Source organism: Pelophylax lessonae (assembly GCF_965119305.1).
Source record: "Pelophylax lessonae genome assembly, chromosome: 4".
NCBI classification, from domain to species: domain Eukaryota; kingdom Metazoa; phylum Chordata; class Amphibia; order Anura; family Ranidae; genus Pelophylax; species Pelophylax lessonae.
In genome coordinates this window covers 551,594,740-551,621,729 of record NC_138771.1, presented here as the reverse complement: position 1 = coordinate 551,621,729, position 26,990 = coordinate 551,594,740, and the positions used below count along the sequence as shown (strand labels likewise).

The 26,990-nt window shown below is 44.0% G+C and overlaps 1 protein-coding gene across 1 annotated transcript in view; it reads right to left on the bottom strand.

Moving 5' to 3' along the window:
* LOC309552761 (uncharacterized protein) overlaps window positions 1–25,892 on the bottom strand; it is a gene marked incomplete at its 3' end in the record, with an annotated part of 63,312 nt that extends 37,420 nt beyond the window's left edge. Inside the window, exons 1-2 of the mRNA XM_082253676.1 lie at window positions 25,855–25,892; window positions 11,468–11,669 (exon numbers count right to left, since the gene is read on the bottom strand). Of these exons, the coding sequence (XP_082109802.1) occupies window positions 11,468–11,648 (181 nt within the window). The 5' untranslated portion in view covers window positions 11,649–11,669; window positions 25,855–25,892. The remainder of the gene's footprint in view (window positions 1–11,467; window positions 11,670–25,854) is intronic.
* Between the last annotated feature and the right edge of the window lie 1,098 nt (window positions 25,893–26,990).

Here is a 26,990-nt window from a genome sequence, read left to right as displayed (position 1 = left end):
GGCCGAAGCTTTTTGGCCGACGATCAGTACGTGTATACGGGGCTTTAGTCTCTTTCTTTGGGATCGCTTTAACCCTATCACATCCTCTCCAGTTGTGTCTATCCCATGTTTTTCCAAAAAGTGATTCCAGACTTGCACTAAATGGATTGTATGACAGAGGACACCTTGGGTAAGTTTTATTATTATTATTTTATTTTTTATTGCACATTGAGTATTTTTATTTGTATTATATTTTAATTAATTTAAGTATTTTTAAATTATAGTGCAGTCACACCTATTTTTTTTTTTTTTAGCCCCGGTTCACACTTGTGCGTGTGCGATCGGCTGTGCGGTGCGAGTTTAGCCATACAGTTTGTATGGCTAAATTCGCAGCGCAGCCGCACCAAACACGCACAGGGACCCTTTTTGGCAGCCGCATCAGGATCGGATCGCACAGCGGTTCACACTTGTGCGATCCGATCCTGTGCGAACTGCACGATCGCACTGCGATATGCGATCAAACTGGGGGTGTCGTTAAGATTACATTGACACCCCCAGCGTATCGCATATGGCAGTGTGAACTGCCGGGGGTGCGTGTGCGATGCGGGAACAGGCTGCGGATTCGCAGCCTTCCTGCATCGCATAAATGTGAACCGAGCCTAAAATGAAGAAAATGTTTTATTGTTTAAAACCCTTAGTGTAACAATACAATATAATACAGTCACAGTACATTGGCAATCCTCCCTTTTTTTTGGATTGCATTTGTGGGCATAGAAGTCATTCAGATATTGGTATCTATTTACGGTCAGACCATTATATATATATATCAGAAACTATACTATTGTAATTCAACCCAACCAATAATCCACAAGAAGTGCAGCTATTGTTATGCAACTGTTAAAGACATATCTTCATTTTCTATGGTTTATTCAGGCATACCAACAATCTGTGTAGTACTAGTTCCTGTGGACTAAGTCCAGGGGTATCCAACCATAGGCCCCACAGCTTTTCAAATTTACCCTGACAGCCATGTCTTGTGTAGATATGACATTCTAAAAGTAGTGCATTTCCCATGGCTGACAACCATGATTTATGTGTGGGGGGATCTGCGGATTTCCACATTCCTAGAATTAATCTCCGGGCATGGAAAAGGGCCCTTTCAACAGCTGTCCTGGGGTGCTCCTCCTCTATAACACCTTCTAGGATGTTCAGTAGACAACATTTAGGGTCTATTGGGATTGTTACTTTAAATACAATGTTTAGTGTATTTAGGATTTGGCTACAGTACAGGTGGAGTTTGGGACATCTCCATAGCAGATGGATCAAGTCCCCATGGTCTCTTTGGCACCTAGGACAGTGTGACTTCGTACCATATCCCATCTTGCTCAGCTTCAGGGGAGTATAGTGAGCACGTAAAATAATATACAGCTGTGACACCGCCTGATATGCTTCTTCCCATTGCTCAGTTGATATTAGCGACAAATCATTCTCCCACCCTGAAGTCACTTTACTAGGGTGGCCTTTATGAAATTTCAATATTAACATATTGGAACATTGAGATATAAAACCTTTAGAGTTGTCTGTCAGTTGTATAAGATTAAATATAGGAGTAGGAGACAGTCGCCAATCCTGCATTTACCCCTGCGCCCTGACTGCATTTTTCAATTACAAGTAGTAAAACTGCATATGATCGGGTAGCGAGTATTCAGCTTGCAGGGACGCAGAAGGTATCAGGACCCCATCTCGAAAAATCTGGGACATCCACACTATCCCATACCTCTCCCATCGAATGCCATCCACCAATTTTGCTAGCTCTGGATAATTGTTATTGTTCCAGATCGGGCTGTACTTCGTATATCTGGTAGCATGCTGTAAGTATTTGGCCTTATTCCAGATTTTTTGAATGAGGCTGTATGTTGGCAGGATTTTGTTTGGTTTGGCAAGACTAATGGCTTCAAGGCCTTCAGAAATAGAGTCTCTCTTGATATAAGTAAGTATAATGCGTGTCGTAGAAGGCATAGGATTGCAGTTGAGCCGATACATAGTATAGCCGGGGCTAAGACCCCCCCATCCTTAGGCTTTTTCAGTTGTTCCAGTTAAATTCTTGGTGTATGTTTCCTCCATAACAAGGTTATAAAAATAGAGTTTACTATTCTGAATGTTTTGAAGGGTATAACAGTCAAGGAATTATGCAAGGGATAGAGAAGCTGGGGCATTAGTATCATTTTGATAAGATTCGCCCTACCTGTGACTGACAGTGGCAATTTATTCCAAATTTTATAACGAAATTTGTGTAAAAGCGAAGTAATGTTTAATGCGCCATATTCTTAGGGGGAGGATGTCCCGTATATTCCCAGGTATTTAAATTGGTCAGTAATAGGAATGGGACATATGGGGGCTACTATTTGCGTAGGGTCTCCATCCAGAAGGAGCAACGCCAACAAGGTCCAATTGATCTTCAGACCAGAATATTGGCAGAAATCAAGAATAAGGCTCATAACAGTCTGCAGAGATAAATAAGTGAAACATATAAATTGAAATATGGTGAAGGAAGTCCGTATATTGTCCAGAATTTGGAAATAAAATGAGGTAACTTGTGCAGGTACCGCTTACCGGAAACACAATGTAAGCCAATCAATAAGCCTTCAATAAGCCTCAAATGGTGGACCCAGGTGGACCTTCCGGTTCCAACGTAGATCCCTCAGTGGAATGTTGACATGTGTGATATAAAAAAACAAAACGCCATAGCGTAAAACCAAAAAACAACAGAGGATAGTAATTGACACCCAAGGTGAGTGGGAGCACCAACGTTCCCGTGTTAAAGGGTAAATGAGGTGTGAAAGAGTGAACTTGACCACCACAGAAGCTCAATAGGTACTTCTTACCAGAATTAAAAATAAGAGTCACCAGATATACCAAAGAATTCCCCCAGTAGGACAGCAGCTTACCACAGAGATGAGTGTGAAGAGCATATAAACTAATAGACTGGTAGGTCCCGACCATGCAAACCAAAAAGGAGAAGCACCGCCACTGGTTAAAACACCCTTACCGACTCCAGGTAATATAGGGGCAAAAGATGTTGAAGGAACTGATCCGATATGGCCTCCTCACATGGAACTCAGGATGCCGATGTGAATCAATCATGGAACATAAAAAGGCACGCCATAGCATAAAACCCACGGATAATTTATTAAATAAAAGAGAGACACTTACAAGCATCAGAAGATATAGGCCAAAGGGAGAGAAGGTAATAGCCGCCGGCCGGCCGGCTCCGCTCGCCCGTCCTTCGTGGACAGTAACGTGAAGGTGACATCAGCACGCCGTGACCTGACGCGTTTCATCAAAGATGATATTCTCAAAGGTACAGGCGGCGTGCTGACGCCACCTATTTATAGCCATAATTCTCATTGAATCGATGACCGGAAGTTCCCTTGCCGCCATCTTGGTTAAGGTAACCCGGAACCGGAAATTGCATACACGGTCCAGGAATTTCATTGGTAATGAGGGAAAAAAGATAAATAATAATCCCAATGTAGCCCGGAACCGGAAATAAAGACAAGACCCGGCATTGAAGAATAACAGGGCATACAGGATGTAAACAAAAGGGACAATCGTGATAGGGTGGCACTCGCCGAAGAGGACTGGGCTGACCACATCATGAAGTGGACAAGAAAAAAACGTCAGCCTAGTTTGATCGTTGCACTAATTAAATAAATAATCACAATGGCAAAAAATAGACTAAATGTCTGTTGTACACATAAAAAAATTACTTTATATGTATTATTTATAAAAATAAAAATGAATATGGATAATATGGGAAATTCCGGTGATGGATTCAGGCCATAGATAAAATTACATATAAATAATACAAAAATAATTAATCATTAATCGTTAAAAACAACCATATATGAATTTATGGGGTATTGATAGTCATATCCAACATTATTATCTAGCAGTAACACTCTGTATGGCTCTAAAGGGCATTACAATTAAAATTAATTAAAAATTGATAAACGAAAAGTCCTCTCAACACAGATATAGTGATCTAAATGTTGACAGACTAATAACTTGGTAATGCATAAAGCCATAACATATGGGCAGAATAAAGTACTAGCACAGATGTACAGACTAAGAATTATCAATAAATGCATTAATTTCAGTATCCACATTTAATCCAAAAGGCGTGTATGTCTTGGCCCTATAGATCCACGACATTTCAAGACAGGAGATACCTCTAATTAGAGGTTCTCCCCTCCAATGCGGGGTAAATTTATCTATTCCGAGAAACAACGTATTTTTAGGATCACTATTATGGGCCTGCGCATAGTGCATAGAAACGGAGTGCTTCGGGAATGCTTTCCTAATGTTGGCTACATGCTCGTTAAGTCTAACATTGAGGGGACGTTTAGTCCTGCCTATGTATTGGTAGCCACATGGGCATTGGAGCAAATAGACCACTCCCTTGGTGGTACAGGAAATGAAAGGTTCAATGTCGAATGATTTTCCAGTACTCTGGGAGATAAAGGCTTTGGTGTTACGTTTTTTCACAGAATTGAGTGAACAGATTTGACACCTGTTGCATCTATAGTACCCTGTGAGTTGGTCTAGAAAAGTCGCTTTGGGTTTTGGAGGCTCAAGCACATTAGGGGCTAGATGGTTTCTCAAAGAGGATGCACCCTTGAAAATAACCCTGGGCTTATCAGGTAAAGATGTTCTCAAAACCAGGTCATTATTCAAGATATGCCAGTGTCGGCGGATCAGGTTTTTAATGGCCATATGTTGACTGGAGAAGGAGGTAATAAAGGGTGCAACAGTCGAATTAGATGTACGGGCGGCATTCTCTGCCCTCCGTGGTTTCAAAAGTTGCGCCCTATCTTGTTGTTGAACTTCCATGAGTGTTTCTTGAAGAAAACCATGGTTATACCCCTTTTCCAAAAATCTTTTGGTCAGAACATCTGCTTGAGACAGAAACTCTTGATGGTTGGAGCAATTTCTCCTAATACGGAGGTATTGCCCCTTTGGTACCGCCTTTAGCCATGGATCGTAATGGTAGCTGTCTACAGGGATTATGATATCCGTTGACTTAAAATAAGTCGATGTTGTAAAACCGTTATCCTTGATTGATATTGTTATGTCGAGGAAATTGATGGTAGATTGGCTGCATTCGTAATTGAAATGTATGCCCCTCGAATTGGAATTTAACTCATCCATGAATGATGTTAAATCATGGTGGTGGCCATCCCAAAGGAGGAGGACATCATCTATATACCTAGCCCACAGAATCAGCTGAGGCCTATGGTGGGCATAGATGACATCCTCCTCCCACTGGGCCATAAACAGGTTGGCAAGGGAGGGTGCATATTTGGCCCCCATGGCCACACCCGTTATTTGGCGGTAAAACCTCCCATCAAACCAGAAATAGTTGTGATGGGTGGCATACTCCAAAAGTCTCATAATGAAAGAGATCTGTAAATGGGGTATTTGGGAGTCCCTGTCTAAGAACATTCTCACTGCCTCTAAACCAAGATGGTGCGGTATGACAGTGTAAAGAGAAGATACATCTGCTGTTACCATCCATAGGTTGGCAGTGGGGGTCAGTCCAGACAGCAGATTAAGAATCTGAGTCGTATCCTTGACATACGATGGAGTCTTTTGGACCAGGGGCTGCAGATAAGAGTCAATGTACTTCCCCACCTGGGACGTCACAGAGTCTATGCCACTGACAATGGGACGACCCGGGGGGAAGTCAGACTCTTATGCAGTTTAGGGAGACAGTATATAACAGGCGTCCGAGGGCATCTCGGAACAAGAGAGGATTTCTCCTTCTTGTTGAGTATGCCCAGCTTATGATCCTCTTCCATGATTTTATCTAGCACCCTTTTATATTTAGTCTTGGGGTCAGAAGGGAGCAAAATATAGGTCTGATCATCACTTAACAACCTATTCATTTCCGCCATATAGTCTTCGCTATCAAGGATGGCTATTCCCCCGCCTTTGTCCGCCGGCCTATTTACTAGATTTTTATTGTTACATAAAGAATCTAGGACTAGTCATACCGCACCATCTTGGTTTAGAGGCAGTGAGAATGTTCTTAGACAGGAACTCCCAAATACCCCATTTACAGATCTCTTTCATTATGAGACTTTTGGAGTATGCCACCCATCACAACTATTTCTGGTTTGATGGGAGGTTTTACCGCCAAATAACGGGTGTGGCCATGGGGGCCAAATACGCACCCTCCCTTGCCAACCTGTTTATGGCCCAGTGGGAGGAGGATGTCATCTATGCCCACCATAGGCCTCAGCTGATGCTGTGGGCTAGGTATATAGATGATGTCCTCCTCCTTTGGGATGGCCACCACCATGATTTAACATCATTCATGGATGAGTTAAATTCCAATTCGAGGGGCATACATTTCAATTACGAATGCAGCCAATCTACCATCAATTTCCTCGACATAACAATATCAATCAAGGATAACGGTTTTACAACATCGACTTATTTTAAGTCAACGGACAGGAACTCATACATCCCTGTAGACAGCTGCCATTACGATCCATGGCAAAAGGCGGTACCAAAGGGGCAATACCTCCGTATTAGGAGAAATTGCTCCAACCATCAAGAGTTTCTGTCTCAAGCAGATGTTCTGACCAAAAGATTTTTGGAAAAGGGGTATAACCATGGTTTTCTTCAAGAAACACTCATGGAAGTTCAACAACAAGATAGGGCGCAACTTTTGAAACCACAGAGGGCAGAGAATGCCGCCATTACATCTAATTCGACTGTTGCACCCTTTATTACCTCCTTCTCCAGTCAACATATGGCCATTAAAAACCTGATCCGCCGACACTGGCATATCTTGAATAATGACCCGGTTTTGAGAACATCTTTACCTGATAAGCCCAGGGTTATTTTCAAGGGTGCATCCTCTTTGTGAAACCATCTAGCCCCTAATGTGCTTGAGCCTCCAAAACCCAAAGCGACTTTTCTAGACCAACTCACAGGGTACTATAGATGCAACAGGTGTCAAATCTGTTCACTTAATTCTGTGAAAAAACGTAACACCAAAGCCTTTATCTCCCAGAGTACTGGAAAATCATTCGACATTGAACCTTTCATTTCCTGTACCACCAAGTAAGTGGTCTATTTGCTCCAATGCCCATGTGGCTACCAATACATAGGCAGGACTAAACGTCCCCTCAATGTTAGACTTAACGAGCATGTAGCCAACATTAGGAAAGCATTCCCGAAGCACTCCGTTTCTAAGCACTATGCGCAGGCCCATAATAGTGATCCTAAAAATACGTTGTTTCTCGGAATAGATAAATTTACCCCGCATTGGAGGGGAGAACCTCTAATTAGAGGTATCTCCCGTCTTGAAATGTCGTGGATCTATAGGGCCAAGACATACACGCCTTTTGGATTAAATGTGGATACTGAAATTAATGCATTTATTGATAATTCTTAGTCTGTACATCTGTGCTAGTACTTTATTCTGCCCATATGTTATGGCTTTATGCATTACCAAGTTATTAGTCTGCCAACATTTAGATCACTATATCTGTGTTGAGAGGACTTTTCGTTTATCAATTTTTAATTAATTTTAATTGTAATGTCCTTTAGAGCCATACAGAGTGTTACTGTTAGATAATTCTATTTATTCTAATGTTGGATATGACTATCAATACCCCATAAATTCATATATGGTTGTTTTTAACGATTAATGAATAATGATGTTTGTATTATTTATATGTAATTTTATCTATGGCCTGAATCCATCACCGGAATTTTCCATATTATCCATATTCATTTTTATTTTTATAAATAATACATATAAAGTAATTTTTTATGTGTACAACAGACATTTAGTCTATTTTTGCCATTGTGATTATTTATTTAATTAGTGCAACGATCAAACTAGGCTGACGTTTTTTTCTTGTCCACTTCATGATGTGGTCAGCCCAGCCCTCTTCGGCGAGTGCCACCCTATCACGATTGTCCCTTTTGTTTACATCCTGTATGCCCTGTTATTCTTCAATGCCAGGTCTTGTCTTTATTTCCGGTTCCGGGCTACATTGGGATTATTATTTATCTTTTTTCCCTCATTACCAATGAAATTCCAGGACGTGTATGCAATTTCCGGTTCCGGGTTACCTTAACCAAGATGGCGGCAAGGGAACTTCCGGTCATCGATTCAATGAGAATTATGGCTATAAATAGGTGGCGTCAGCACGCCGCCTGTACCTTTGAGAATATCATCTTTGATGAAACGCGTCAGGTCACGGCGTGCTGAGGTCACCTTCACGTTACTGTCCACGAAGGACGGGCGAGCGGAGCCGGCCGGCCGGCGGCTGTTACCTTCTCTCCCTTTGGCCTATATCTTCTGATGCTTGTAAGTGTCTCTCTTTTATTTAATAAATTATCCGTGGGTTTTATGCTATGGCGTGCCTTTTTATGTTCCCTGATTGATTCACGTCGGCATCCTGAGTTCCATGTGAGGAGGCCATATTGGATCAGTTCCTTCAACATCTTTTGACCCTATATTACCTGGAGTCGGTAAGGGTGTTTAACCAGTGGCGGTGCTTCTCCTTTTTGGTTTGCATGGTCGGGACCTACCAGTCTATTAGTTTATATGCTCTTCACACTCATCTCTGTGGTAAGCTGCTGTCCTACTGGGGGAATTCTTTGGTATATCTGGTGACTCTTATTTTTAATTCTGGTAAGAAGTACCTATTGAGCTTCTGTGGTGGTCAAGTTCACTCTTTCACACCTCATTTACCCTTTAACACGGGAACGTTGGTGCTCCCACTCACCTTGGGTGTCAATTACTATCCTCTGTTGTTTTTTGGTTTTACGCTATGGCGTTTTGTTTTTTTATATCACACATGTCAACATTCCACTGAGGGATCTACGTTGGAACCGGAAGGTCCACCTGGGTCCACCATTTGAGGCTTATTGAAGGCTTATTGATTGGCTTATATACATTGTGTTTCCGGTAAGCGGTACCTGCACAAGTTACCTCATTTTGTTTCCAAATTCTGGACAATATACGGACTTCCTTCACCATATTTCAATTTATATGTTTCACTTATAGCGCAACTTATTTTTATATTGGACTTTTGGGGTGTCGGTCACACTTGAGGTTGCTGCTTTACACACATATTTTGGACTAGCGCAGTTGTTCCCATTCTGCTTAGAGATAAATTAGTGTCTCCCAGTAGCAGCAATATGTCATCTGCATATAGCATAATTTTTTCCTGGATTTCGCCATATCGGAACCCCGCCACTAGGGGGTTAGCTCTTATGAGCACAGCTCGATGGCGAGTGCAAATAGTAATGCGGACAGGGGGCAGCCCTGCCTAGTTCCTCTGCGCAGAGGAAATGAAGAGGAAATCCTATCCAGAATTCTTAAGGATGCAGTTGGTGCAATATATAAAAGTTTAACCACATGAACTGTGTTCCAACCTGAATTTAGCCAATACCAGCCAGAGATAATCCCATTCTACACTGTCAAACACTTTGTGTGCATCTAGGAACAGTAGGGCTCTATTACCAGTGTTATCTGCTGGGGTCTGAATATTGATAAAAAGTCTTCGCAGGTTAACTGCTGTTGGCTTTCGAGGCATGAATCCTGCTTGATCCTGATGTACTACCGACGAAACAACCTGCAGTCACACCTACAGTGCCTTGCGAAAGTATTCGGCCCCCTTGAACTTTGACCTTTTGCCACATTTCAGGCTTCAAACATAAATATATAAAACTATAATTTTTTGTGAAGAATCAACAACAAGTGGGACATAATCATGAAGTGGAACGAAATTTATTGGATATTTCAAACTTTTTTAACAAATAAAAAACTGAAAAATTGGGCGTGCAAAATTATTCAGCCCCCTTAAGTTATTACTTTGTAGCGCCACCTTTTGCTGCGATTACAGCTGTAAGTCGCTTGGGGTATGTCTCTATCAGTTTTGCACATGGAGAGACTGAAATTTTTGCCCATTCCTCCTTGCAAAACAGCTTGAGCTCAGTGAGGTTGGATGGAGAGCGTTTGTGAACAGCAGTTTTCAGTTCTTTCCACAGATTCTCGATTGGATTCAGGTCTGGACTTTGACTTGGCCATTCTAACACCTGGATATGTTTATTTGTGAACCATTCCATTGTAGATTTTGCTTTATGTTTTGGATCATTGTCTTGTTGGAAGGCAAATCTCCGTCCCAGTCTCAGGTCTTTGGCAGACTCCATCAGGTTTTCTTCCAGAATGGTCCTGTATTTGGCTCCATCCATCTTCCCATCAATTTTAACCATCTTCCCTGTCTCTGCTGAAGAAAAGCAGGCCCAAACCATGATGCTGCCACCACCATGTTTGACAGTGGGGATGGTGTGTTTAGTGTGATGAGCTGTGTTGCTTTTACGCCAAACATAACGTTTTGCATTGTTGCCAAAAAGTTTGATTTTGGTTTCATCTGACCAGAGCACCTTCTTCCACGTTTGGTGTGTCTCCCAGTTGGCTTGTGGCAAACTTTAAATGACACTTTTTATGGATATCTTTAAGAAATGGCTCTCTTCTTGCCACTCTTCCATAAAGGCCAGATTTGTGCAGTATACGACTGATTGTTGTCCTATGGACAGAGTCTCCCACCTCAGCTGTAGATCTCTGCAGTTCATCCAGAGTGATCATGGGCCTCTTGGCTGTATCTCTGATCAGTCTTCTCCTTGTATGAGCTGAAAGTTTAGAGGGACGGCCAGGTATTCGTAGATTTGCAGTGGTCTGATACTCCTTCCATTTCAATATTATCACTTGCACAGTGTTCCTTGGGATGTTTAAAGCTTGGGAAATCTTTTTGTATCCAAATCCAGCTTTAAACTTCTCCACAACAGTATCTCGGACCTGCCTGGTGTGTTCCTTGTTCTTCATGATGCTCTCTGCGCTTTAAACGGACCTCTGAGACTATCACAGTGCAGGTGCATTTATACGGAGACTTGATTACACACAGGTGGATTCTATTTATTATCATTAGTCATTTAGGTCAACATTGGATCATTCAGAGATCCTCACTAAACTTCTGGAGAGAGTTTGCTGCACTGAAAGTAAAGGGGCTGAATAATTTTGCACGCCCAATTTTTCAGTTTTTTATTTGTTAACAAAGTTTGAAATATCCAATAAATGTTGTTCCACTTCATGATTGTGTCCCACTTGTTGTTGATTCTTCACAAAAAATTACAGTTTTATATCTTTATGTTTGAAGCCTGAAATGTGGCAAAAGGTCGAAAAGTTCAAGGGGGCCGAATACTTTCGCAAGGCACTGTATTATTGGTGTGACTTTAGCATTATTGTTTTTGAGTGACTGCAGCTATGGGGTTAGTAGCAGTGGTAGTTTAAAAACAAGATTTTCACATAATGCATACCTTACTCTGTAAGACAAAAGAAAGTCATTGGCTGGAATTTCATTTATGGCTGGATTATTTAATTTATATGTAATTATTTTACCTTCTGGTGATGAAAACTTCGGGATCATATCCAACAATAATCTGGATCTTGGGAACGGAGGACCATTACGAAGGCCTATGTTTATCCGAAGCGTTATATATGGAGGAATTGGGTATGTGGTTACACGAGGTGTATTCCAGTTGCCCATCAAATAATCGAGCTGTGGCTGAATGCAGGACATTTTTCTGTTGCTAAAAAAAGGCTTTAAATAGGAAAAAAATTAAAAGGTTATTGGCTTTTTAAAATAAGACTGGTCTTCTAAAGACCCTCTGTAAGGCCTCATTCACAAGGGCATATTGGTCAGTACACCCATGCAGAGTGGCGCATTTACCCACCCAGGATGCACATGTGGTGCGCGTAGGTAGCCAGCCTGTTTGAATTAATGACAAGCAGACAACTGCACAGATCTTCACGGGTCTTACCGTGCATCCCTGAGTGTTCATCGTGCAGGACCGAAACATGGCTCAAACACAGACAGACAGGGCTGGCAAACATGGCCATATCATGGGTGTACTGATCAGATGCGCCCATGTGAATGAGACATATAGGATAAAGGGGTTGATTTCTTACAGCAGGGGTGGGGAACCTTTTTTCTGCCAAGGGCCATTTGGGTATTTATAAAATCATTCGGGGACCGTACAAAATTATTGTGTGATTGGTGGTGCGCTATATCAAAATAAACTGTGCAATAAATTGCAAGCAATAGAAATTTGCAACCTCAAAATCAAACAAATAATAATGGTGCAAAAATTGTATATAAAAAATTATATATAAAAAATTATATATAAAGGAAAAGTCCCAAGACACCAATGTGTCAATATTGAAACAATTTTCAAATGATGTAATTCGTGACAGATGGTGTTCAAAACAACTAGTGACTTGAATTCCCTCCACCTGTTGGAATTCCTCCTTACCGGACGGAATAAGGTAAGTGCTCTCCTTAGCAAAATCAAACAATCCCGGTGCTCTAAATCAAAATGGTGCTCCCCACCGTGCGTACAAAGTAGCCCGCTGGGCTTCTTACCAGATGGATATAGATAACATGCGTTGTTACACTCCTCTTAGACGAGTATGTCTCTGTATCCAATTGGTACTGACAGCCTTTGATGGATATGGATACCAAATACTGTTACGCTGCTCTCAGGCGAGTATAACCCTGTGTTCAGATGGCACTGGCAGCCGCTTGTTGAAAGCGATTGGAAAGATCGTTTCGTTCCAGCATAACATGTAAGAAGGAATAACTACTATAGTGCATTACCCTTGGTGTAAACGTTATTAAAAATAAAATTGCACTTACATGAAATGTGAAAAGGACTTCGCATGTGGTTGTATAAAGCGGTGAGGGATTCCTATATAGCCTGGGTCCGGCTGCAGCCCGGGTCCCAAGCGACGTGGTGACGGCACGCCTCCTGTCTGACGCGTTTCCGCCTATTGGCTATCTTCAGAGAAAGGAGGTTCTCTGAAGATAGCCAATAGGCGGAAACGCGTCAGACAGGAGGCGTGCCGTCACCACGTCGCTTGGGACCCGGGCTGCAGCCGGACCCAGGCTATATAGGAATCCCTCACCACTTTATACAACCACATGCAAAGTCCTTTTCACATTTCATGTAAGTGCAATTTTATTTTTAATAAAGTTTACACCAAGGGTAATGCACTATAGTAGTTATTCCTTCTTACATGTTATGCTGGAACGAAACGATCTTTCCAATCGCTTTCAACAAGCGGCTGCCAGTGCCATCTGAACACAGGGTTATACTCGCCTGAGAGCAGCGTAACAGTATTTGGTATCCATATCCATCAAAGGCTGTCAGTACCAACTGGATACAGAGACATACTCATCTAAGAGGAGTGTAACAACGCATGTTATCTATATCCATCTGGTAAGAAGCCCAGCGGGCTACTTTGTACGCACGGTGGGGAGCACCATTTTGATTTAGAGCACCGGGATTGTTTGATTTTGCTAAGGAGAGCACTTACCTTATTCCGTCCGGTAAGGAGGAATTCCAACAGGTGGAGGGAATTCAAGTCACTAGTTGTTTTGAACACCATCTGTCACGAATTACATCATTTGAAAATTGTTTCAATATTGACACATTGGTGTCTTGGGACTTTTCCTTTATATATAATTTTTTATATATAATTTTTTATATACAATTTTTGCACCATTATTATTTGTTTGATTTTGAGGTTGCAAATTTCTATTGCTTGCAATTTATTGCACAGTTTATTTTGATATAGCGCACCACCAATCACACATATATCACAATTTCTATCTGGGAGCAGCATATCACAGATCAGCGCACTTTTCTTTTCACACGTACAAAATTATTAACTTAAAAATGTACCTGTTATATTTGCCGTCTTGCCGATGTGGAGTTTTCTACATCGGCAAGACTATCAGAATGCTTAAACAAAGGATTAACGACTGTGTTGCCAACCGTCCGTATATTTACGGACAGCCCGTAAAATCAGGGCACTTTAAGGCTGCCCGTAAATGTCCGTAGGAGCCAGTAAGTGCCAGTAAAAATGGCTGCTTCGGGCTCAGATTAGAACTGCGCATGCGCAGTTCCGGAAATCATCGAGTCTGACTCGAGGAGTCATCCGATCTTGAGTCTGCCGCCACCCACTGGTGATGTCATGCCGCACGGGACGGGAGGCGGGACTCGGGAGCCGTCGTAAAATTTAAAATGATGCCGGGCGGGAGGAGGATACCGGACGCGGTTCACCGCACACAGCCACATACACGCGGCGTCAGCAAGAGGCAGGACTCGGGAGGATGCAGCTTTTACATCTCTGTAAGCCAGGTCAGGACCGTCAGGATCGCCCCATTGCTAGATAGCAGCTTCCTTCCACGGTGAGAGAAGCATTGGCTTTACTGGGCACTACACTGGCACTGTGGCTAGAGAAGTGGAGGACACTCATGTAAGAAGATGGCAGAGGACAGTGCCTGTGGGGACTAAAGGGGGCACAGGACAGTACTATGGGGGTCTGAAGAGGGCACAGGACAGTACTGTGAGGTCTGAAGGGGGCACAGGACAGTACTATAGGGTCTGAAGGGGGCACAGGACAGTACTTTGGGGTCTGAAGGGGGCACAGGACAGTACTGTGGGGTCTGAAGGGGGCACAGGACAGTACTGTGAGGTCTGAAGGGGGCACAGGACAGTACTGTGAGGTCTGAAGGGGGCACAGGACAGTACTATGGGGTCTGAAGGGGGCACAGGACAGTACTATGGGGTCTGAAGGGGGCACAGGACAGTACTATGGGGTCTGAAGGGGGCACAGGACAGTACTATGAGGTCTGAAGGGGGCACAGGACAGTACTATGGGGTCTGAAGGGGGCACAGGACAGTACTATGGGGTCTGAAGGGGGCACAGGACAGTACTGTGAGGTCTGAAGGGGGCACAGGACAGTACTGTGAGGTCTGAAGGGGGCACAGGACAGTACTATGGGGTCTGAAGGGGGCACAGGACAGTACTGTGAGGTCTGAAGGGGGCACAGGACAGTACTGTGAGGTCTGAAGGGGGCACAGGACAGTACTATGGGGTCTGAAGGGGGCACAGGACAGTACTATGGGGTCTGAAGGGGGCACAGGACAGTACTATGGGGTCTGAAGGGGGCACAAGACAGTACTATGGGGTCTGAAGGGGGCACAGGACAGTACTATGGGGTCTGAAGGGGGCACAAGACAGTACTATGGGGTCTGAAGGGGGCACAGGACAGTACTATGGGGTCTGAAGGGGGCACAGGACAGTACTATGGGGTCTGAAGGGGGCACATGACAGTACTATGAGGTCTGAAGGGGGCACAGGACAGTTCTATGGGGTCTGAAGGGGGCACAGGACAGTACTATGGGGTCTGAAGGGGGCACAGAAGGACAGTACTATGGGGTCTGAAGGGGACACAGAAGGACAGTACTATGGGGGCTGAAGGGGACACAGAAGGACAGTACTATGGGGGCTGAAGGGGACACAGAAGGACAGTACTATGGGGGCTGAAGGGGGCACAGAAGGACAGTACTATGGGGTCTGAAGGGGGCACAGAAGGACAGTGCTGTAGAGGGTATATGAAGGTGGGTAGAGGAGGACTCTGCTGTGGGAGGGTGATGTAAAAGGTGGCAGAGGTGGACACTGATGTGGAGGGTGAAGTGGGGCAGATTAGGACACTACTGTTGGGGGGAATGGGGGGTGTCTGCAGCCTCTCAATACCTCCTGTACCATGTCCGCGCAGCCTCTGACCATCTCCTGTAGAACGTCCGCAGTCTCTGACCTCCTCCGGTATGATGTCCACAGCATCTGACCACCTCCCATATCATTTCCGCAGCCTCTGACCACCCTCAGGTAAGTGACAGCGCTGCCAGGCCAGTCTAAGGGGGGGTCACTGATGTAAGGGCTGGGTGAATACAATAATGTAAGGGGGAACTGATGTAAAGGTTTCCCCCTTATAGCAGGGAATCACCCCCCCCTTACCTTAGTGTAATTAATCTGTGGAAGGTGGTCTCTGGTCACCAGAGTCCCCCCCACCCCCCTATCAGAGTTCCTGGTATTCCTCTCTACTTCAGAGTCTGCAGTATTCTCCCCTTACAGTGCGAAGGGGGAACTCTGCGGACCCTGATGTAAAAGGGAACTCTGATGTAAAGGGGAATGCAGTGGACTCTGATATAAGGCGGTTTCTGGTCACCAGAGCACCCACTTAAATCAAGATCTGCAGCATTCCTCTTTATGTCAGAGTTACACTGTAAGGGAAATCCTGAACACTCTGATATATGGGGGAACGCTGTGCTGGCTGGGTTATATTAATCTGACCTTCATGTAAATGGAGAAATATGTTTTTTGACTTTTGTTTAACCTAAACACATTGCTAATAGCACTATCTACATGTTAATAGTTTAAGTATTGATATTTGCACGGTTTAGCACTGAAAACAGCCTGTTTATGTACATTTTTGCAGTGCCAGTAAAAAATTTGTGCCGTCCGTAAATTTTGGACGTTCTGCCAGTAAATTTCCCTCCGGGGGGTTGGCAACACTGATTAACGACCACGTATATTATTCTGGAAAGGGTAAAATGATTACTCCCATTAGTCGTCACATTGACCTTTACCACAGATATGACACTTCCTGCATATCTTTTATAGTGTTGGAGATCATACCTCCAGACCCCAGAGGGGGTAACTGGGATAAAAAAATATTGCATAGAGAAGTTCTATGGATAGAACGCTTAAACGCAACAACACCACCTGGCCTCAATGAAATTCTGTCGTATAGACCCTTCCTGTAAAAATCCATGGCGCTACTAGCGATATTCTATCTCCTTCAACCCCAACAACATGTATGTAGCATTGATAATATGACCTCTTGCCCTTTAAGCATTGTTTTTTCTTCACTGTTCTTTCTTCTTGTTTTCTTTTTCTTCTCTTTCCTTCTTTCTTTTTCTCTCTCCCCCTCCCCCTTCTTTCCCCTTCCCCTTTTCTCCTCCCTTTTTCTGAACACTAGCCTATATATATAAAAAACACATATTCGTTTTGAAGTGTTACTATACCCTACGAGGTTCTAAGAGTGTTCTCTTTTGTCCCTTTTTCAAACTAAACCCCCCCCCCCTTCTCCCCGCCTTTTGGTTTTTGTTTTTTGGTTTTTATTTCCAGGGTTCTCTATATACTGTCAAAAAATATAATGTCCCCCTTTTTCCTGTTTTAAACTTGTATCTCAGTTTTGATATCCGCTCCTTATTTTGGGGCTTTTGCTATTTTTAGTATTCTGGTGCTGGTGCCTATGTCTGTGTGGTCAGCCACCTTGGGCGGCTCCACCGTTTTAGTGCCTGGAGGTGCGGCTGGTAGTGCCGTCACCTCACAGGGGCTCTGCTTCCCCTTCCATTGCCGTTTAGGGATCTCCCTTCACAGCCTTTTTACATCTAGCGCGGCTCCCTGGCAGGGGATAGCTCGGGATCGTGATTGGGTGGTTCCCGCCCCCTTCACCACCGGAGTCTTCCTGTTAGTGGGCGGCGCGTCACGAGAGGCTGTCTTTGCTTCCGCCTCTCGGACCCGCCCTCATCTTCGCTGTGTCGTGGGAATGGGCACTTCCATCGCTACGCTCGCCCCGACCAGCAGTAGAGGGCGGTCCTCATGCCGGGCTGCGCTGACGTCACACGCCATCTCGGCGTGCTGCCTCGCGTAGTTGGGGGCTATTTAGCCCAGACCGAAGCTAGTATTCGGTCTGGAGCCTTTGGAGGTCAAGGCCGTTCCAGCCGGCGCTCTACCCCGGATACATTTGGGCATTTTGGACAGTGCTATAGGTCAGTACTACGCACATTACTTGTATGGTGTTAATCCCGGCCCCGTTTTTTGAATTCATTTGAAACATGGCTGTACCCCCTCCTTGTTTCAACACATTTCTATACCTTCTCCTATTTTTATATTGTATCTTTAGGAACTGACGCCCTACTTACCAGTAGAGGTTCCCTGCCCAACAGCAAAATATTTTCATATAAGCTATTTGGTCATCCTGGGGTGGTCGTGGTTTACTATACATATCGAGGTATGTTTGGTCCATATCCCTACTCTCTTCTTTTTCTATCTATCCCTTTTATATTGAACAAGCAGGCTTGATTACGGATATATATATATATATATATATATATATATATATATATATATATATACTGTACAAGCTGGCTTCTGTTGCATACTGCTTCTTCTATTTGGGTTTTATATTTATTCTTTGATATTTTCTGGGTTGGTTCCTCAAAGCTGTATATCATTATTGCGATATTATATCCTGCTTAGTGGCTCTGCCTACAGGGAACACAGAACTACCTCTCTGGGATCTGTCTGTGACTGCACCTATGCACAACAGTATCCAGCTATATATCTCGTGACCTTATCTACATTGTTTAGGCTAAATAGGTAAGAGATTGGATACCAACATCTCTATGATTATACACATCTACCAATATACCCTCTAATATATATAGATTTTTTTTACCCCCCCCCCCCCTTTTCCTCAATTATCAATATTTATTATATCTGTGTCTTTTTCATTAGATCTAGGACCGTGATTCTAAATATCCCCCCACCTCTTTTACACATACCCCTTTCTTGTTTGGGGTGTGATTCGGCATTTTCTCGGACCGCCGCTCTCTTCTGTCTGTCTCGCAGACACAGGCATCTGCACCTACTGAATAGAAAACAGTGCCTTTGTGCACTATGCTACCAACATTGTTACATTGGTAAGATAAAAACATAGCTAACTAATTTAGTTAGGTTGTGCAACTATGTATGCTACTATGATATTGTATGGTTTGTCTCTCCCTTCTTTTGTTCCCCCCCCCTCCCCTTTTCTTTTCCCCCCCCATTTCCCCCCCCCCCCCTCCCTTGGAAGGCGACACAACATATGTATATATATATGTGCACATTTCTTTAATGGCTTATGTATAAATCCTAAATTCTTCCTTTTTATATTTCTGTAGAATTGTTCAGCCATTATATAAACTCCTAAAGAAGCGCTAACCGCGCGAAACATGTAGAGTTTGTCTTTGACCGGAATATAATACCAAAATACCAAGCCTCCCTATTTCTACCGCCGATGGAATTGCTCACAAGCTTCATGCTGCTTTACCAGGAATAGCCTTAGGGCTGCCCCATAACTTCCAGTTTGTATAGTTCCATCACGGTATATTTGGTCTATTTAGGTGGTTGTAGAGGCTATGGTTATTTAGGTTATCTATGCCTTTTAAAGCTGTGTCTTTTGATATAAATGTGACTGTCTTTTTGATTTGTTTTCATGCTTTGCACCTGTGGTGATACACATATGCATACATGTTTTTTAACAATTTCTTAATAAAATAATTTTATTTTTACTACGTAACTGTCTGGTTGTTAGTGCCAATAAAGTCCATTTGCTCTCACTCGTCCCATATATATTTTGACTAGGACGTGGCACGTATTAATTCAAGTGTCCACAGTGTCATCCTGTGTTGACACTATCTCCTTTTGATATTTGGTCAAACATTTAATTAACTCATCCCTAATGTGATGGCTGCAACTGCTTCTCTTTGGTGAGATGTGTGAGGTTAGCTGGTATTGATGATGTTGCTACTTGCAACTGGTCTTCCAGGTTTGCGTCGGTCAGTCTGGAGCACAGTCTACTCTTTGTGGTGGTAAGTTTTGAAAAGAACTGCTGGCGGGTACTGCTGGTGGGTATAGCTGGCTGGTACTGTGCTGCGGGTACTGCTGGCTCAGGCTGGTACTACTGGCTGGTACTGCTGGCTGATACTGCTGTGGGTACTACTGGCTGGTATTGCTGGGGTACTGCAGACTCAGGCTGGTACAGCTGGCTGGTACTGTGCTGTAGGTACTGCTGTGGATACTGCTGGCTCTGGCTGGTACTGCTGTGGGTACTGCTGGCTCTGGCTGGTACTGCTGTGAGTACTGCTGGCTCTGGCTGGTACTGCTGGTTTTGGCTGGTACTGTTGTGAGTACTGCTGGCTCTGGCTGGTACCGCTGTGGGTACTGCTGGTTCTGGCTGGTACTGTTGTGGGTACTGCTGTCTCTGGCTGGTCCTGGCTGGTACTGCTGGCTCTGGCTGGTACTGCTGGTTCTGGCTGGTACTGCTGTGGGTACTGCTGGTTCTGCTGTGGGTACTGCTGGCTCTGGCTGGTACTGCTGGCTCTGGCTGGTCCTGCTGTGGGTACTGCTGGCTCTGGCTGGTACCGCTGTTGGTACTGCTGGTTCTGCTGTGCGTACTGCTGGCTCTGGCTGGTACTGCTGTGAGTACTGCTGGCTCTGGCTGAAACTGTTGTGAGTACTGCTGGCTCTGGCTGCTACCGCTGTGGGTACTGCTGGTTCTGGCTGGTACTGCTGTGGGTACTGCTGTCTCTGGCTGGTACTGCTGGCTCTGGCTGGTATTGCTGGTTCTGGCTGGTACTGCTGTGGGTACTGCTGGCTCTGGCTGGTACTGCTGGTTCTGCTGTGGGTACTGCTGGTTCTGGCTGGCACTGCTGGCTCTCGCTGGTACTGCTGGCTCTGGGCTGGTACTGCTGTGGGTACTGCTGGCTCTGGCTGGTACTGCTGTTGGTACTGCTGGTTCTGCTGTGGGTACTGCTGGCTCTTCCTGGTACTGCTTTGTGTACTGCTGGCTCTGGGTGGTACTGTTGTGAGTACTGCTGGCTCTGGCTGGTACCGCTGTGGGTACTGCTGTGGGTACTGCTGGCTCTGGCTGGTACTGCTGGCTCTGGCTGCTACTGCTGTGGGTACTGCTGGCTGTGGCTGTTACTGCTGTGGGTACTACTGGCTCTGGCTGCTACTGCTGTTAGTACTGCTGGCTCTGGCTGCTACTGCTGGTCCTGGCTGGTACTGCAGTGAGTACTGCTGGTTCTGGCTGGTACTGCTGTGAATACTGCTGGCTCTGACTGGTACTGCTGGCTCTGGCTGGTACTCCTGGCTCTGGCTGGTACTGCTGTGAGTACTGCTGGTTCTGGCTGGTACTGCTGTGAGTACTGCTGGTTCTGGTTGGCACTGCTGGCTCTGGCTGGTACTGCTGTGAGTACTGCTGGTTCTGGCTGATACTGCTGGTTCTGGCTGATACTGCTGGCTCTGGCTGGTACTGCTGGCTCTGGCTGTTACTGCTGTGAGTACTGCTGGCTCTGGCTGGTACTGCTGTGTGTGCTGCTGGCGGAAAATGCTGGCTAGAAGCGCCGCCGCGCTGGAGGAAGAGGCGATGTTTCCTGTATTGGTCACAGGCGGAGTGCATTTGATATCACTCCGGCTGTGACTCACTAAGACTGTCAGAACGGAGCCGGAACTATACAGGAAGAATCGGCCTGATTCTGACTGATCAGCTGAGAGACACAGACTCAGCTGCACGGGGGAACGGACCAAATTACTTTGAGGGCCGCATACGGCCCCCGGACCATAGGTTCCCCACCCCTGTCCTTCAGAAATAGAGATTGTTCACTTACCAGTGAGTGTAAAGAAGTAACCTGCGCTATGGGTTAATGTTTGGAACCTATAAATGCCGCTGCTCAAAAAAATTTGCGATTTAGTAGTAATTGATGCAGTAATACACAGCGCAAAAATAGGTATACTAAAAAGGTGCAAAGTGTGCAAAATATGCAAAAATAAATATGTGAAATATATATATAAAGTGGTCTAATATTGCACCATCAATCCTAAATACATAAATGAATCAATAATGCATAAATAAATACTCGTTAAAGTGCACTTTAACGAGTATTTATTTATGTATTACTGATTCATTATTCTCCAATGTAGATCCAAGGCCACTGCCGACCAGGTAAAAAAACAAAAAGCTCCTCCTCTGACGAATGTTCCCGTCGTTCTGGCAGCTCCAGTATCTGACAGTTGTTATATATAGTTATATAGCTATGGGACATAACCATGCAGTGACGTAACTTAAAGACCCTCCCCCTTGTGACATCACCTCCCCGGGAATGATGGGTCTGTGATGTCAAAAGGGGGGTGGGGTCTCTGGATAACGTCCCCAGATGGCCGCACAACAAAGTTATATAAAAACTGTCAGACACCAGAGCTGACAGAATGGCAGGGGAGCCAGCTTCAGAGGAGGAGCATTTTTTTTTTCAGCGGGTCATCGACGGCGGCGGAAGACATTGTGATTGATGTTGGAGTTACCACGGGGGACATTAGTAATTTTAAATAAAGGACTGTCAAAAACCACCTCAGTTTTTATTACACTACACTGTTTTTTGGGAGAATGGGTAAGCGTAATATGTACCCTATACTTATTCACATGGGGGGGCAGAGATCTGGGGGCCCCCTTGTTAAAGGGGGCTTCCAGATTCCAATAAGCCCCTCACATGCAACAAAGTGGGGACAAGGTGCTTTAGGGTGGGGGAGGGAGAACCCCCACTGCCCCAAAGCACCCATCCCCATGTTGAGGGCATGTGGCCTAGTATGGTTCAGGGCATGCGACCTGCCAGACTGCATGCTCGGATAAGGGTCTGGTATGAATTTTGGGGGGGGGCCCATGCCTTTTTTTTTCTTTAAATTGTGGCAGGGGGTTCCCCCTCAAGTTCCATACTACGTCCTTTGGGGGGGGGGGCACACCATTTATTTTTTGATAAATTTGGCATGAGTTTTCATTTATACCAGAACCAAAGGAATTGTTTTGATTAGTCAAAGGACAAGTCACACCGATCTCAAAGTCGGATCAAAATCAGATCCTGTTCATTAAAGTTGCATGGAAGTCGCTTGGAAGTTGGACCGAAGTCACAGGCCAAAGTCAGATCAAAAGTAGTGCGACTTTCATGTTGGATCAGTGTTAACAGGCAAGCTGCTAAGCAGGTTTTAGCATCTGTGCTGAAAGCCTGCTAGCAGCTTGCTTAACCGGTTGCCGACCGCCGCACGACTATATACTGCGGCGGTCAGCCCCTGGCCAGGCAGAGTGAGGTATGGGTATGTCACTCGCCTGTCACCGACTTGAGAACCAATTGCGGGCGGGCGCGCGCCCGCCGAGGCGCGCGCCCGCCGCGGCTCGTTCACTGACAAGTCAGTGCGTGTGACCGGCGGACCCGATGTCCGCCGGTCACACTACGATCGCTCCGGTGAAGGGAGAAAGGCGGAGCGGCTTATGTAAACAAGCCGCCCGTCATTCTCCCCTGTGTAAAAATGAAGATCAGACGGTTCTACTATGTAGGACCGTTCATATTTGTTTTTACACCAATAGACATGTCCCTATACAGTTAGAATCACGCCCCTAGGACACACTTAACCCCTCCCTCTCCAATACAGTTAACCCCTTCCCTGCCAGTGTCATTTTTGCAGTAACAGTGCATATGTATAGCACTGATAACTGCAGTAATGTCACTGGTAACCCCAAAAGTGTCAAAAATGTCAGTCAAGGGTCCGATCTGTCCGACGCAATGTCGCAGTACCGAAAAAAAAATCGTAGATCGCCGCCATTACGCGTTAAAAAAAAAAACACCAAAAATGACAAACGCGTTAAAAAAAAAACACCAAAAATGACAAAAATCTTTCCCTTTGTTAGTAAACGCGATAACTTTTGCGCAAACCAATCAAAATAAGCTTTTTGCGATTTTTTTTACCAAACATATGTAGCATAAAACAAATTGGCCGAAAATGTTAAAAAATTTTGATTTTTACATTTTTTTGGGGGGGAATTTCATATTAAAAAAATGTGAAAAATATTGTTATTTTTGCAAAATTTACGCTCTTTTTTTGTTTATAGCGCATGATCAAAAAATCGCACAGGTGATCAAATACCACCAAAAGAAAGCTCTGTTTGTGGGAAAAAAAGGACGTCAAATTTGTTTAGGTACAGCGTCGCACGACCGCGCAATTGTCCGTTAAAGTCACGCAGTAAAAAATCGCCAAAAAACCCCTGGTCTTTTAGCAGCCAAATCCTCCGGGGCTTAAGTGGTTAATGTGTCAATCAAGACTCCCTTCAACAAAGCTTGCTGAATACTCTGCAAATGCAGTGTCAAAGCTTGCTGCTCACACTGCTCTTATACAAGCTGAAGCTCATGTGAATCAGGCCTTAGCTTGCGGTCACAGACACGGGTATGATTTAAAGTCCGACTTCAATACTACTTCAGCAGTATTTCTGTGAGATTTGTAACGATTTGATAAGATTTCAGTGCTACTTCCGTGAGAGGGGCTGTCCATGTCACAGGGAGGAACAGTGACGTTATGAACAAAAGTTTAACTAGCAAAGGGTTCATATTTAACTTCTTTCAGGGCTCAAGTGCTGATAGTGCTGATATAGACACAGGTACGATTTGCAGCACAATTTACATCATAGTCTATGGCAGCAAAATTGTGCTAAAGTCCTGAAAAAGTAATACATGAACTACTTCTTAAATCGCACTACTTGAAATGGTATCTATTAAGACACTGCCATAGAAACACATTAGATGCTACTTCAGGTACGATTTGTAAATCGTATGCCGTGCCTGTAGTCATACTGGTGTGACCGAGGGCTAAGTACTAGGGTTGCCTCCTCATCTCTTTAAACCAGGACACTTATTAATTACACAGGTTCTTAGGCTGATATAATGGACATCAAGCACCAAGAGAGTATAATTACCACCTAATCAGCCACAGAACCTATGTAATTAATGTGTGTCCTGGTTTAACCACTTGCCAACTGCCTAACGACAATTTACGTCGGCAGTCAGCCCCTCACAGGCAAAGCGACGTAGGTCTACGTCGCTAGCCTGTGAGGCTCTAGGGAGCGAGCAAACGCGCGCCGCCAGAGGCCCCCCCTGCGCGTGTGTCCGTTACACCGGGAGAAAGGCAGGCGGCTAATGTAAACACAGCCACCTGTCATTCTCCCCTGTGTAAGAATGGAGATCATACGGTTCTGCTATGTAGGACCGTTGATCTCTGTTCTTACACATCAAGCCACATCCAATCACAGTTAGAAGCACGCCCCTAGGGACACACGTAACCCCTCCCTCTCAAATAAAGTTAACCCCTTCCCTGCCAGTGTCATTTTTACAGTAACAGTGCATATGTATAGCACTGATTACTGTAGTAATGTCACTGGTAACCCCAAAAGTGTAAAAAATGTCAGTCAAGGGTCCGATCTGTCTGTCACAATGTTGCAGTCCCGCAAAAAAAAAAAAAAAAATCGCAGATCGCCGCCATTACTCGTTAAAATAAAAAACAACAAAAATGACAAAAATCTTTCCCTTAGTTAGTAAACGCAATAACTTTTGCGCAAACCAATCAAAATACGCTTTTTGCAATTTTTTTTACCAAACATATGTAGCCATATGTAGCATAAAACAAATTGGCCTAAAATGTTTAAATTTTTTTGGGGGGAATTTCATATAAAAAAATGTGAAAAATATTGTTATTTTTGCAAAATTGACGCTCTTTTTTTGTTTATAGCGCATGATCAAAAAATCGCACAGGTGATCAAATACCACCAAAAGAAAGCTCTGTTTGTGGGAAAAAAAAGACTTCAAATTTGTTTAGGTACAGCATCACACGACCGCGCAATTGTCCGTTAAAGTCACGCAGTGCCGAATCGCAAAATAGGCCCTGGTCAGGAAGGGAGTAAAATCTTCCGGGGCTTAAGTGGTTAAAGGTATAAGGTGGCAACCCTACTAAGTACAGACTTCTGGCAAAATCAGTGAGCCAATCACACAAGCAGGTGCTGCAGATTGAAAAGGAAAGGTCATTTTTACAAAATTGCCAATTGTATGGGCTATATTTTATTATTAGCTAGTTACCCTTTAGGAATAAGAATACACTTTACACATTGAACATACAATTTTCAATACACATTGAACATACAATTTTCAAAGCTAACATTCACTTTACTACTTTAGTAAATCAACAGCACTGCTGATGAACACGAAAAAACCATCCATGTTAAATCAGACACCCACCTGTGCACTAGAGAACGTCCTGAACCATCTGATCCTTTGCTGGGAAGGAAATCTCCTGTACTAATGGGTGTACACACACATATTTATATGTTGAGACAGCTCATGCTGGAAAGTATTTTGTTATGTAACACAGCCCAATTCTGCCCGGAATTTCTTGCGTCTTACTGGTTTATTGTCTTCCCGTAGCTGCCTTAATTATGGAGGCAGTTTATTCATGAAGTCACACCTAATTAGAAAAGTGTGGCTTATAACCAGAACCTTATTAATGATAAGGGGCTTATGCACACACAATGTTTGTTTTTTTTTTTATTATTAATCTTTTTTATTGGACACACAACGTTTTTAACGCTGCGTTTAGGTACAGCTTCCATTTTTTTTCCTGCCTTTAAATGCCCCTCCATGTTAGCCTTTGTGTCTATGCACATATAGGAGTTTAGAGGAGTTTAGAGGAGTTTAGAGGCAGAAAACAAAACCCACTGTCAGTGTGTCCAGGAGCAGCTGTATTTGGCAGAAAAAAAACACTTGACGTGTGTAAATGCATCTAAACGCACATTAATGCTAGCTGTGTCAAGCACTTAAGCAATCATTCATTTCAATGGCCAGAATTCTGGCCAATTACATGAATTAATGCCAACATTTGACGCACCTAAACGCATCTAAAAACATTTACACACATCAAGCTTTTTTTTTCCTGCAAACACACGGCTGATAAGAGGAAACCCATTGTGTGTACATGGGGCCTAATCATGGCCAGCCTAAGAACCCTTTCACATAGGTGGACCAATCGGACCACCCATTGCCCTTTATGGAGCAGCGGATGTCAAGGGACATGTGTTCACTTGTAGCAGCAAACAGTTGTTAGAAATCAGAAATTGAATTCGGACTCCAGGAAAACAAACCTTTTTATTCGCTAGCGAAAATGACTTAGCCCGGCTCATGCCCGTTTGCCAAGTGCCCAAATAAGCACGTACATCACATATATATATATATATATATATATATATATATAGCAGTTACGTCACAGATACATATTTTCCTAACTAGCTTGGCAAGCAATATATATCCTTCTCATGGCGATGTTCCCTGTATCATTTTATCTATGGCAAACACTTCCCGCTTCACACTTATCTGTATTC